Here is a 14,937-nt window from a genome sequence, read left to right on the forward strand (position 1 = left end):
AACCATTTCCTTATATCAATCAATAAACAAATAACTTAAATCAATAAACCCTTCATATCTAAATGAAACCAGGACTCACGCCCCTGAGCTTTCACACAAAGGCAACCGTGCCAAAGGGAAGGTATGTGTGAAACATTCTGGGCCATCCCAAAGGCAGTGACCCAGACACTAAGCCTCTGCCTCTTCTTACGGAGCCAGACCCAGAGCCAGAACCAGCAGAGACCTGGGTGCTTCAACCACCCTCTCCTGTGGAGCAGGACAGAGCTGAAACATTAAGTGTCCCTAGTGGCCACAATGCAGTGTGAGTGGCAGGAAGCCACGCCACATGAGGGGGTTCTGCAGGTGCCCCATACCTACTGGGCAGGACATGGCCAGGATTCTTAAGGTTTTATTACAGTGTAAGCACAGTGACTTTTCAGGACACAGGGCAGTGATTTTCAAACATATGACATGAAATTTTTTAAAGAGTATTAATTAAATTATTTTCAAAAGAACTTCAAAAAACAGTTAAGTATATTCTTTATTTCAATTTTTTTTTTTTGACCAGCATAATTTAAGTGTGTCGTGGAAGTTTAACTATAGGTTCGAGTGTGCCATGAGGTAAAAGAGGTGGACACGCATGGGCAGAGAGCATGAAGTCCTACAGGTGTGTGCTCACAACACGCTTCTGAAGCTTGGAGCCAGACAAGCTGATTCCATCCCATTCAGCCACCACTCACTAGCTCTGCCACTTTAGACAAGTCGCTTCTTCCCTCTAGGTCTAAGATTATGTGGAGCTGTTGTGAAGACTAAATGCTTGTACGATGTTAGCATAGCACCTAATAAAAAGCACTCAAACACCAGGAGCTGTTCCCGTGGCCAGCACCTACCAATGGGATGATGCTTCCTCCCAGACTCAGATCAGGGCCCAGTCATGGCGTGCTCCCACCCTACAAACATCCCCACAATAAAAAACATAGAAAGTGGATAAGCAATTAACTCTCTAAATCACAAGTGGACCTTTAAGTCACCCTTGCTCAAAGAAACATGTGTACCATTCAACTCGGCCTACAAACTGGGACCAAAGACTTCACCCCAAATCCTCTGGGGCTCTGTCACTTCTTCTCTCACCAAGACAAAGAACAAACAACCTACTTTGTGCTTGATGCCGTCAAATACAAATGGTGAGCACTACCAAGAAAAAGGGACTCTAAGATCCAGAAAGCAAGCTGCAATCTCTCCCTTTCCATAAAAGAAAGCCCGGCTGTCCGCCCAGAAAGGAAGGGCCAGGCCTTACCTGGGTGGCTTTGGGAGCTCATTGCTAGCAGCGTCGTCTCTGGGAAGCAATTCAAAATGGCTCAAAATTTCCACGTAAACAATAGCTCCAAAGAGCACCAAGCTTCCACCAACACATGCAAGTATAGAAATGGGGCAGCTGGATCACAACCGGTCAACTCTGAGTCCTACTGGCAAGGTCTTCAGAACCAAGTAATCCAAAAGGAAAGCAGAGGTCTCCAACTGGCTTCCAAAGGATGAACCTGCATGGTTAGAAGCAGAATAGACACCAGTTATGATGTGAAAGTTTTTATCTGGAGAGCAGTTATCTAACTAAGGTAGCAATGATTTGATATTTTACTCATTTTTACTAGGGGTCAATAAAACAATTCACATGAAATCATTTCTACTAATACGAACCAGTTGGGATTGTTGTTAGTAAACCACAAAACTGTGTAAGAACGTATCCAGAGAGCTCAACTTCACCCTGCTGACGTGCTGGGGTGGGTACTGAGCCGTGTGTGTTGGGGGCTGTCCCATGTTGTAAGGTACTCGGAAGTGTCCTGGCCTCTGCCCACCAGATGCCAGTAGCTCTGGCCCCAACCTCTAGTCACAACCAAAAATGTCTCCAGAGAATGTCCAATGTCCCCTGGGCTCCAAAATCACCCCTGGTTGAAATTCTCTGATCTAGAGGCACCATTCCTTCCCCTTTCAGGAATTTCCCCATCATTAGGCTTTGGGGAGGAAGCAGCAATTTTAACACGATTTTTTAAATGACATTATCTTGAGACACAAACATGAAAGAAAATAAAAGAAAAACCGTTTTCAGCACATGCCCACCACATGCAAGTCACCCCGGCCCTCTCAGACCAACACGCATCCACAGGTAGGGCGTTCCACCTTAAATACCTTCCATCTTCGTTATTACCATCTTCTCAGGGTTTTTTCATTGTCTGATTGTAGAAGACATGCTCATCACAGGAGCATGTTTAGAAAAGCCCAAGTGAGGCCATGACGCAGAGGCACGCCCATGGCGGTGTTCTGACAGCTCCCTGCCGTCGGTTCCTGCTGCCTTTTGCCATTGCTAACTGCTCGCTGGACAGCGGTCCAGATAATTCTCCTTGCTATGTCACAGCCAGGTATTTCCCAGTGTCATTGACACCCAGCAAGCATCCTTCTGAAGACCTGTTCCTATTCCATGGGTGATAGCTGACCCCCCACCGCCACTTCAGGAGGTCCAGATGAGATGAGCCCCTGCTCCCAAGCCAAGGGTGGGACAGAAGCAGCTGAGCTCACTGGGCTCCCTCCCCAGGAGCCCCAGGCAGTACACAGAAGGGCCCCACAGGAACAAGGCCCAGACCCCTGCCACCGAGACTCCCCAAGCCAGCCCAACCGAGAGCTTTCAGAGGCTTCTGTGCTCATTTCCTCAATAGTGAGACAAATTGCTTTTCTTGATCAAATTAGTCTAGAATTTCTTTTTTCTCCAGTTGCTTATAACCAAAGAACTTGAGCAGATTCATCACGTAAAGGGTCACCCCTAAAGCCGGCCGTTTAGCTGGTTTCCAGTTTTATGTTACTATTTACAACTCTGGGAGTAGGATCTCTATGGCAAATGATCCCATCTGGTTATTTCCTCAGGAAGCACAATGACTTATTTATCTTCAAGTTCAGAATTTTTATTCTTCTTCTGGTCAGAAACGTCCTGTATTGGCGGGAACCAAGCCCAGGTGGCTCCGTGTCCTTCTCCCAAACACCTGTCTGGGTGTAAAGTCTCAGGTCACAAAGTCCCTTTCACAATCTTTAAATGCTGTGCCTCCCCCTCAGCATTGCAGAGAATTCTAAGTCCAACTTAACTATAGTTCCTTCCCAGGTAAGCCCTCAGAGGTGAGTTTTGATGTTGTTGTCATCATTTTCTTGTGCCTGGTTCTGCCAGCAGTTTTTTATTTAATCTTGAAATTCAAAAATGTTGTCAGAGATGTGTAAGTAAGAGTCTGTTAATTTTGCTCAAAACATGACCTTTTCAATACACACAGGTCTCTGCTCTACTCGGGAAAAGCTCAATTACATCTTTGACTGTAATTTTGTTGCACTCATTCTGGCTGCCTGGAGATGCCTGGGCCCATGGATAGAACCTGTCAGACCTGGCCTCTCTCACCGAGGGCACACCTGTTGTTTACTCTGCATTCCCAGGCAGCCTCGAGAGTATGCTCTCCATACAATGACTGCTACTTTCCACAATAACAGTTTTATTCTTTTTTTTTTTTGAGACGGAGCCTCAAGCTGTCACCTTAGGTAGAGTGCCGTGGCATCACAGTTCACAACAACCTCCAACTCCTGGGCTCAAGCAATTCTCCTGCCTCTGCCTCCCAAGTAGCTGGGACTATACGCACTTGCCACAATGCCCAGCTGTTTTTTGGTTGCAGCCGTCATTGTTGTTTGGCGGGCCCAGGCTAGATTTGAACCCACCAGCTCAGGTGTATATGGCTGGCGCCTTAGCTGCTTGAGCCACAGGCACCGGGCTGGGTTTGAACCCGCCACCTCTAGCATGTGGGGCCGGCACCCTACTCCTTTGAGCCACAGGCACCGCCCTATCTTTATTCTTTACAGCTTCTGATAGAGGTTTTAATTAAGACTTGAACTCTTTGTTCTCAAACAACCTTTCCCTTTCCATGAGGCCCCTGCGGACCCTGCCCCCCACCTTCTGCCCTCTGTGTAGACCCAGGTCTTCTCTAGCAAAATCTTTTGAAAATCTTCTGGAAAAAACTATTTCTGATTTAGAGTGTAAGTCGTTTTCAGGAGTGACGGTCTGCATTTCAGGATACTTCACTCTTCCCCACGCTCTGCGATGCCTTTCTGACAGGCCCCTCAGTTTATTTATCTGTCTGTTTATCCTCAAGTAAGAACAGCAAGTACAGGCCTGAGCTTTGCCGGGAGGCTGGGTGTGCCCTGCCCACACTCTCCTGCAGTGAGATGCGTCCCTTCGCGTTTGCTCCAGCCACAGGAGACGGAGACAGCGCTCCTCCTCACCCACATTAAACACTGGGGTCTCCACCCCAGCACAGACTGTCCACACGCTACACAAAGCTTATAAACAAATGAAGTAGGAGTGGACTATGCTAAATGATGCAATTCATAACCAGGGCACTACAAAAATCAATAATAACTCCAAGAAAAACACTACCATAGTTTTAAAAAGCACATTATATTTTGAATAAATAACAAGTCTAGTAAATGTAGAATTGTACCTTTCACAAAGAAGGTGACAAGAGTTTGATGGAAGAGGGTTAGACAAGGAACTGAAGCTTCTAAGTGACAGAAAGGGAACAATGAAACCTAACAGATCCAACTGTCTGAACACCCCAGTTGAAGGGCAGAGGTTGTCAGCCTGGGTAAAAAAGCAAAATCCACTTTGCCTGAGCCCTATGAGGTAGGACTAAGGCCATCTCCAGAGAGACACAGTGACAATGTAGAAACAAAGGATCCATTTTAAGTTATACTTAAACAAATTGATTAAAAGTAAAGATGAAGAAAGATATATCATGCAAACCTTAATCAAAAGAAAGCTATAATGGTTATATTAACATGAAACAAAGTAAATTTTTTTTTTTTTTTAAAACAAAGTAAATTTTAAAGAAGGAGTATCAGCAGAGATACAGGAGTCCAATTCACAGTGACAAAGAAGCCAGCTCATCAAGCTGGTGTGACATTCCTAGACAGTTACCCACCTGGTAACACAGCTTCACACCTGAAGCAAAAGGTAATAAAAGGTAAGGAGAAGTAGAAAAATCTGCAATTACAGTTGGAATTTTCAACATCCTGCCCTCACCTCAAGTAATTGTTAGAACAAGTAGACAGAAAATTAGTAAGAAGAGAGAGAATTTGAACACTACCACCCAACTTGGCCGAAATGACATTTATAGAATACTCTGTGAACAGCAGCAGAATATACATTCTCCACATTCTTTTCTAACACACAGAACATTTACCAGGATAGTACATTTTTGGGGCCAGAAAAGAAATCTCAATAAATTTAAAAGGACTCAAATCAAGTCATACAAAGTATGTTTTCTCTGAGTAAAATGAAATTAGAAATCAATAACAGAAAAATATCTGAAAAACTCCAAACGTTTACAAGTTAAATAATACACTTTAAAGGTGAAAGAAGAAATGTAAAACAGAATTTGGAAAGTATTTTGAAATGAATGAGGATGAAAATACAATGTATCAAAACCCGCAGGGCTTAGAAGGAAATCTGTAGCACCAGACACCTACACTGGAAAAGAAGGCCTCAATTCAATGACCTCAGGTTTCACCTTATGAAACAAAAAAAAGAATAAATGAAGCCCACATAAGCAAAAAAGAAAAAAAAAAAAAAAATCAATGAAGTAGAAAAGAAAAAAAAAAAATCGATGAAACTGAAAGCTGATACTTTGAAATAATAAAATCAATAAACTTCTAGCCAGATTCATCGAGAAAAATAATAGAAAAAGGAACAAATGAACAGTATCAAGAATCAGAGAATTAACTGTAGACCACAAGAATATTAGAGAACAGGGAACATTATCAACTATATGCCAATAAATTTGACAACCCAGGATAAGCAAATGCCTTGAAAGACCCAAACTCCCACAGCTCACGCAGGAGAAAGCGCAGTAGGCAGCGTCTTCCCGGGCCCTGTGCCCTCAGCACAGCCAGCCGGGGACACTGGCCATGGTAAGGGTGTGTCCAGCGGTGACGTGAAACTTCCCTCCTTTTCTTTTGCATTTATTAATCAGAATTCACTACTAGGAGGAGCCCTCACTCCTCCGTTTTTCTATTCTATCAATCCTTATTGATGTTACTATGGATGCAGGGACTCTCTGCTGTCAATCCAATACTACCATGGCTTATTCACAACCTGGGTCGTTAGGTGCTCTTTTAGGTCAGATCCTATGTTTTTCTGACAAGCCTCTACCCTAGTCTTTTTGCTTTTTGGTTTGGAGTACTTGCTTTCTTTCTGGTTCTTCAAGATATCCCTGTCACAGCCCCAGAAACACTCACACAATCGCTTCTCCAAGGAAGCCTCTGTCCCTTCCTTGCAGGACCATGCTCAGACCCCAGGACGGTGGGTGTGCAGGATGTCAAGGCACAGGCCCCTCCCTGGAAGTCCAGCTCATCACAAATTCTTATTTCTGTATGATTTTAGCAGTCATAAATTTAGCACTGACAGCTCATATTTCAACACTAGGAAGCTTATTTTAGTCACCCCATTCCTTATTTTTAACTTACTTCCCCAAGAGTGAGAAACCTGGTTCCATTATCTACAATAGATTGTTTCTTTGCTGGCTTCTAGCACACAGATGTAGCAGCTCCCGAGCTACTCGTCCTACATGACAAGGCTACGTCTACATGTGACTGCTTCTGACCTCAGCCTCACAAAGCCTCGTCTTCCCCAGTTACTCAGGCGAGTCTCAGCACCATTGGCTCCACCTGTCAGCACTCGGTCAATCTCAGCGCCGTTGGTTCAACACTGTGACAGAGCTGCCATTACCGGTCAAGCATCTGTGTACTTCATCTTGGGTTCCCACACATCCCATTTGGCTTTAACTGATAACTTTTTAGATATGTGAAAACAAATAAATATAAATACTCTAAGTGGAAAAAATGTGTTCATATTGCTATTTCGATTTTAAATTTAAGATTTTATAGAGATTTGATGTGATTTTCTCTTGCTTAAAACTGAAAGTTTTTGCATTAAGAAAGGATCAAATGCACAGAATGGAGAGAGTGGGTGACAGGCCCACAGCCCAGCAACACACCTAGACAGCGGGTGACAGGCCCACAGCCCTGGAGCACACCTGGACAGCAGGTAACAGGCCCACAGCCTTGTATCACACCTGGACAGCAGGTAACAGGCCCGCAGCCTTGTATCACACCTAGACAGCAGGTGACAGGCCCACAGCCCTGCAACACACCTAGACAGCAGGTGACAGGCCCACAGCCCTGCAGCACATCTAGACAGCAGGTGACAGGCCCACAGCCCTGCAGCACACCTAGACAGCAGGTGACAGGCCCACAGCCCTGCAGCACACCTGGACAGCGGGTGACAGGCCCACAGCCCTGCAGCAAACCTAGACAGTGGGTGACGGGACCACAGCCCTGCAGCACACCTAGAGAGCAGGTGACAGGCCCACAGCCCTGCAGCACACCTAGACAGCGGGTGACAGGCCCACAGCCCTGCAGCACACCTGGACAGTGGGTGACAGGCCCACAGCCCTGCAGCACACCTAAAGAGCAGGTGACAGGCCCACAGCCCTGCAGCACACCTAGACAGTGGGTGAACGGCCCACAGCCCTGCAGCACACCTAGACAGCGGGTGACAGGCCCACAGCCCTGCAGCACACCTAGACAGCGAATGACAGGCCCACAGCCCTGCAGCACACCTAGAGAGCAGGTGACAGGCTTACAGCCCTGCAGCACACCTGGACAGCGGGTGACAGGCCCACAGCCCTGCAGCACACCTAGAGAGCAGGTGACAGGCCCACAGCCCTGGAGCACACCTGGACAGCAGGTAACAGGCCCACAGCCTTGTATCACACCTGGACAGCAGGTAACAGGCCCGCAGCCTTGTATCACACCTAGACAGCAGGTGACAGGCCCACAGCCCTGCAGCACACCTAGACAGCAGGTGACAGGCCCACAGCCCTGCAGCACATCTAGACAGCAGGTGACAGGCCCACAGCCCTGCAGCACACCTAGACAGCAGGTGACAGGCCCACAGCCCTGCAGCACACCTGGACAGCGGGTGACAGGCCCACAGCCCTGCAGCAAACCTAGACAGTGGGTGACGGGACCACAGCCCTGCAGCACACCTAGACAGCGGGTGACAGGCCCACAGCCCTGCAGCACACCTGGACAGTGGGTGACAGGCCCACAGCCCTGCAGCACACCTAGAGAGCAGGTGACAGGCCCACAGCCCTGCAGCACACCTAGACAGCGGGTGACAGGCCCACAGCCCTGCAGCACACCTGGACAGTGGGTGACAGGCCCACAGCCCTGCAGCACACCTAAAGAGCAGGTGACAGGCCCACAGCCCTGCAGCACACCTAGACAGTGGGTGAACGGCCCACAGCCCTGCTGCACACCTAGACAGCGGGTGACAGGCCCACAGCCCTGCAGCACACCTAGACAGCGGATGACAGGCCCACAGCCCTGCAGCACACCTAGAGAGCAGGTGACAGGCTTACAGCCCTGCAGCACACCTGGACAGCGGGTGACAGGCCCACAGCCCTGCAGCACACCTAGAGAGCAGGTGACAGGCCCACAGCCCTGCAGCACACCTAGAGAGCAGGTGACAGGCCCACAGCCGTGCAGCACATCTCCCTGCCACTCTTGTGTCATCTTTCTCTTATATACAATTAAGTGCTCCAAATTTAACTGCCCTGCCCTGAAAAGTAGCTCTATTACAGTGGGTATCTTACTTTTAAAGGCACAGCCAAGCTAATGAGAAGTACTCCCGCATAATGCATCTATAATCTGGTTCTGTTACAAACAAGAGGCCTCTCAGACTACTATTAGAGGCAGGGGCCCATTAATGAGCAGGAGAGTGAGGGTGGTGCCTGGGAGAGGCCAAGATGACAGTGTCAACCCAACCTAGTCGAGGACCCGCCCCAGGGTGGGGCTCAGGCCACAGAGGAGTGCTGGGAACACATTCCCTTCCACTTGGTCACATTCTCAGGCTCTGAGGCTCCCTCTTAGCCAGAAATGCCATTCCTTGGAGCGTCTGATAAAGCCTGCTCAGACCCAGGAGCTCCAGGACCCACAGCCTCCTGAGAGAGCCAGAGGGAGCTGGGAGTTAGAGAAGCAGACAACCAGGGGAACCTGGAAATAGGAGACTAGAAACAAGAAGCGTATGAAACCGCATCCAGAACTGCTGGGCAGGACTGTCTTTGAACCCCTCTGTCCAGAAGCAGATTAGACTCTGCATGAGGAGTGAGAGCTCGGGTTCTAGGGTGCAGGCTGCCAGACCCCAGGTGCCTCTGCTCATAGTTGAGAGCAAAGGAAATGGGTTCTAGATAATCCAGGCAAGCAGAGCAACCTCCTCAGAGAAGACTGGACAGTTGGAAAACCAGCTGGAGAGATGTAGAAGCAAGGGACGGTCCCCTCAGAACACTCTGTCCAACACTCTGTCACACTGCAAGGAGAGCACCTCTGACAGCCTACACTGAGTGACCAGGCTAGGGAGGACACGTGGCTGGCAGCCCACCACAGCGGGTCCAACATGAAAGGGGGTAGCTCCCCGAAAGAAAGCTGAAGTGTGGTCAGCAGAGGAGGCAAGAGGACCAGGCAGACAAAGGCCAAACATAGCCCAAGGGAACCTGGAGACCCCAGCCCCAGGGTCCCAGCTGGGCTAAAAATGGGACTCCCCAACAGCCAGAGACAGGATGACTGAGTCTCCCTGCTGCCCCAGTCTCCAGCTACGGGGCACCCAGCTGTCTGGGCTCCCGCAGGTTTGCAGCAACATGTTTCCCAGATTCTCTGCTGCCTGCCTCCAGGCTTGGAAAGAAGCACTGGACCAGGAGCTGGGAGATCTGAGCCCTACCTGGCCCTGGCATCACCATACAAGCTGCTCACCTTGAACCAGTCTCCTGTTATCTCTGGGAATGCTGCTCCCCATAAGAGTACTGGGGTGGGATCAATAAGTGCCCCAACCATCCCTCTGGGACACCACGCGTACAAGGGCTCCCTCCCTGACATCTCCCCAGAGAGGTTGACCTGGCACCCTGGCACCACACTGCTGAAACCTCAATTTCTTGTCCTTCTAAGCTCTTTTCTTCTTCTGATACTTTACCATATGATGATATTACACAGCTGTCTATTTTTTCATTATCTGCCAATCCCTGCCCCTGGCTGGAGCACAACCTCCTGCCATGTCCCAAGCACAGAGCACACGGTAGGCAACCAACAGAAATGCAAATTGAATTAACTTTCAAAAACCTTTCCTAAATCCACCTCAGAAACCACTACAAAAGAGCTGAGCGGTTAAAAGCAAATTGCAAAAGAAACCGTTCTCTGCTTTTTGGAGGTTATAAGAAAGAAGTTTTAAGGACCTGTGTCCAAGACCCCAGAAATTGGTAAGTTCATGTGACTTCAAGCCTCAGAATCCCCAATGCCTTACACAGCCTACAGAGGGCTGTAATGAAAAATTAAAGTCACATATAACTCACAGAACATTTTTAACCTTCAGAATATCTAGTTAAAAATAAAGATATCACATACCTTCATGCAGACTGTGAAACAGGAGAGAAAATTAACCACAGTTAAGAACAATTTTACAGCTGAAAAACGGAAATCCTGCGCAAACAAAGCAGCGCTACCTCAGAGCAGCTCTACCCCGGAGCGGCCCTACCCAAGATGGGCCCTACCCTCGAGCCGCCCTACCCCCTGAGCGCCCCTACCTCAGAGGGGCCCTACCCCCGGAGTGGCCCTACCCCAAAGCGACCCTACCTCAGAGCGGCCCTACCTCAGAGGGGCCCTACCCCGGAGTGGCCCTACCCTAGGAGCCGCCCTACCCCCTGAGCACCCCTACCTCAGAGGGGCCCTACCCCCAGAGTGGCCCTATCCTCGGATGGGCACTACCTCAGCACCACAGGTGAGTGGGGCCTCCCCCGTCTAGCAGAATAAGGGGTGAGGCCCGCGAGCGACCCCCACAACACCCAGGACACCAGGACAAGACGTAAACCTTCCTGACCCCAGACCCAGAGTGAGGCCCAGTGGGTGGCAGGCCGCGAGCGACCCCAGGACGCCAGGATAGGAACCAGCAGCCCCCATGAGGTGGTTTCTTCTGTCTTGCTATAAACGTCTAATGACACTTTTGATAACCAGAGTAGATAACTAATCTAAATAAAGTGTTTCTTAAAAAACATATGGAAAGCACATGGTACTAAGAATTTAAGAATTATAGTTTAAGGTTTCTGAAACCACTTCACGGAGGACGCTTGAAATGTGTATCTGCACATCTCCAACTAAAGTATAAAATTCCGATAAATAACAGACAAACGTTGAACATCTGACTATCAAACTGAACTGCGTTTACAATTGTATTTTTTCCTAAAGCTACCACATAAATTACAAGTCCACATTTGGGCGGGCGGCAGAGGAATCTGTGACCTGACTGACAGCACTGTTAGCAGACAGGCTTGGTTGCCCCAAACCGGGCCATCTCTGACAGGCGTGTATCTCTTACAAAGACATCTCTCTCTTTATTTTTATTCCTACTCTACACAGAATAAATGAAACTAAATGCGTCACTACAGCTTAAGCGTGGGCTAAGATTTCCTTCACCAAACATTTTGAATCTAAGATTACCTGTGGCTCTTCCCTCCTGCAGCTTGGAAAGTTTGAAATTTTAGTTGACTTAGTTTCATGGAATATGCCAAAGAGCATCGTCTTAGAAGCTATATAAATCCTCAGGAGAACATTCTGTCTTAGAAGCTATATAAATCCTCGAGAGAATATTCTTTCTAAAATCTTACTAAGCTAACACCAAGAAACATGGCAGGGCAAGGTGGGCACGTTTAACCTGCAGATCACCCCTCCCCCACCTGGTCCTCTGACCAGGGCCCAGAGCCTGCACTGTCCCCCATCTGGGCCTCAGAAAAGGATGGGAAAGCCACAAATGGGTCCAAAAACACCCAAACCGCACACAGGGAGCAACCCAAGGTTCCCTGAGGCTCCCCGAGGCCGAGCAGCAACTGCAAACTGTCTACTGCAGAAACCAGGGAATGAGGTTGGTTGGGCTGCCACTCCCCCAATGCAACTCAGCACTGAACTTAAGATCTCAGTCAGGGCAATAAAGCAAGAAGAAAAATGAATGGCAAGAATATTAAAGGAAAATGTCACCATTCACACACAATATATTGTATTCACACACACACACACACACAAAAAATAAGTACAAAAATTCCTAGGAGAACTTAACAAGATCACTGGGTACATGGTCAATGTACCAAAATCAAAATCTATTGCATTTCCATATGCCAGCAAGAAATATAAAATAAGCTTTGGAAAAAGAAAATAACATTTGTAATAGCATCTACTATCAGCAAATATCCAGGACTAAACCCATCGAGAGATATAGGAACTTTATAAAGAAAACTATAAAACAATCTAAAATTAAAGCTCCAAAAATGGAGAAAGTACTATGTCCATGGATTAGAAGATCCAATATAGTTAAGATATCCATGTTCCCCAAAATTAATTGGTAATCAATGCAGTCTCAATCAAAAATCACAGGAGAATTTTTCTAAAAATTCCCACGTTAATTTTACAGTTACATGGAAGCGCAGATGACCCAGAATAGCAACCCCAAGGGAAAGTGAGTCTGGGGGACTCACACCACCACACTTCATCATAACTGAGATGCAAGGCCAGAAAAGTAGGTCAAGAGCAAGACGTGCTAGACTGGGACCCACACAGGCCCTGCCAGCTGCCGGACTACAGTGGCGTTCCCACGACAAATAAATGGGGAAGGGGGTCTACTCCACTGAACGGTGCTTGGTCATCAGCTACGTCATGCCAAGAGAAAAGACCGTGACCCATCCGCAGCCACTCTGAGGATGAGCATGAGCGGGGCCAGACCAAGACGCTCCAGGTAAAGCAGCCTCGCCTGCAGACACGAGAAGAATTTCCTCAGGGGCACGGGCAGGTGAGACCGATGGAAAGAGAGCACCAGCCGCCCTGGGGAGAGAGTGATAAAGTGTACTGCACTGAAATCAAGAACTTTGGTTCATTAAAAGACACAGTAGAAGAATGCAGAGGCAACTCACAAAGCACGAGATCCTGCCACACGTACACCCAATATATAAATAATTTCTACGAATCATTAAGAAAAGGCAGACAACCACATTAAAAAAATAGGCAAAAGATATGAATGGGTACTTTACAAAGCAGGATTCTGAGAGGGTCAATCACCACAAAACAGGTGCTTAGCGTCCATGGTCACAGGGAAATGCAAATTAAAACCACACCTGGACATCACACAAATGGCTAAAATTTAAAAGCAAAGCACCAAGTGTTGGCAAGGATGAGGACAACTGGAGGTCTTATACTGACACATGACAGTGTGTCTGACACAGCCCTGTGGAAAACCCCTCAATGCTACCTGCTACAGCTGAAAAAAACACTGTCCCAGCGATATCCCCAGGTGTACCCCTGAAAGAAAGGCAGGATTTGCTCCCCAGAGTCACTGACAAGAAAGACACAGCAGCAGCATCTGTGATAGCCAAAAACTAGCACTCTCCCAAGCACCGCCAGCAGTCGCAGGGATAAACAGCGACACGGGCGTATCTCAGAGCACTACACAGCAACCGGGGTAACCAAGCAGCGCTGCACTGGGCATCGGACGAACCAGGAGACACAGTGCTGTGGAAGAGCAGACGCACAACAGTACGCGCTGATGTGCAGCTCCACCTGCTCCACGCGTATAAAATCTGAACTGGTAAAGCTCATCTGTGGTATAGACAGGCTCCCCTGGGAGCATGCAGTGGGGGGACAGGGGAGGACCTAGAAGTGGGAGCAGAGGGTGGATGGAGGCTGGTACACCTGCTTCCTGGCCTGCAGTGAGACAGGCGAGGACACTGCACCGTCCTCTGGGCTATGAGACATCCTATGTACAGCACACGTCAACTCCAAACTGGGGGTGAGGATCCATCCCTCAAAGACCACCTTGCACCAAAAAGACCCAGAACAGTAACACCCACACACTGATCCACTCAGCTTGCAGGATTTCACCAAGATTTGTGGCCAATGGGTAAATATTCTGTAGTTCCTCTACTGTTGTTACAATTGGCATGTGAGTGAGACGCGTTTCCCACACCACCACTCCTGAGGGGACCTCGTGAACAGGACAGCCATGAGGATGTGAGAAGCATGGGATTCCCAAAGAGACCTCAAGTCAGGTTTGTCAGACAGAAAAAAATAATAAAATAATTTTTCATTTGAATACTTAATTATTTTAATTCAGGCATTTGAAATTTAAATAAATTGTTGTCTTTAGTAGACAAACTGCTACTGTGTGACTTTTCTGATCCTATGAAGGGTAGGCTTTTCGGTAAGTTTTTCTCATGGTCAACATCCTCAGTGAAATAAAGGCCGTGGCTCCAGGCAGCTGTGTTTTGTAAGACTGTCTCTATGATAGGTGGTCACACAGGGGAGACTGCAAATATTTCTTTCCCATCATTTGTTGGGACAAATGTATATTTTACTTTCATAATATACTCTGTACTTGAAAGCAATAAAATTCCACTTCACTGTGTTCTAACAGGAATAAAATAGGAAACCTTTCACAAAATCCGCAAACTGAATCTGATAATGCCAAAGAGGGCTCTAAACAAAGGGCCATGATTCTGTGGCTCGATTTCTCCCACGCATTCTGAAAAGTCCCAAGGCTGGACACTGAAAAGAGAGAGGAAAGGAGTCGTGGTAGCAAAGCCTGGGGCTGCAGGACACACAGACGCACATACGCACAGGTCAGGGGGGCAGCGCCCAGACGGACAGGCAGAGCTTTCTCTCCTGACTTGGGTTTTCTCTCTCTGCCAGGAGCTCTGGTGCGTCTGTATTTTTTTCTGTAAATAAATCCTGTCTTAGCACTGATCTGTGGTCCTTGGATTCATTCTCTGAATCACCGAGACCAAGAACCTACTG

At 47.8% G+C, this 14,937-nt stretch overlaps 1 protein-coding gene across 3 annotated transcripts in view; it reads right to left on the minus strand.

Annotated features, from left to right (window-relative positions):
- Positions 1 to 14,937, minus strand: part of HDAC4 (histone deacetylase 4) — a 319,199-nt gene that overhangs the window by 269,688 nt on the left and 34,574 nt on the right. For all 3 annotated transcript variants that reach the window (XM_053597110.1, XM_053597111.1, XM_053597109.1), the window contains exon 2: positions 1,277 to 1,517. In XM_053597110.1, the coding sequence (XP_053453085.1) occupies positions 1,277 to 1,298 (22 nt within the window). In that variant the 5' untranslated portion in view covers positions 1,299 to 1,517. The remainder of the gene's footprint in view (positions 1 to 1,276; positions 1,518 to 14,937) is intronic.

The sequence above is a fragment of the Nycticebus coucang genome, chromosome 7 (genome assembly GCF_027406575.1).
Source record: "Nycticebus coucang isolate mNycCou1 chromosome 7, mNycCou1.pri, whole genome shotgun sequence".
NCBI classification, from domain to species: domain Eukaryota; kingdom Metazoa; phylum Chordata; class Mammalia; order Primates; family Lorisidae; genus Nycticebus; species Nycticebus coucang.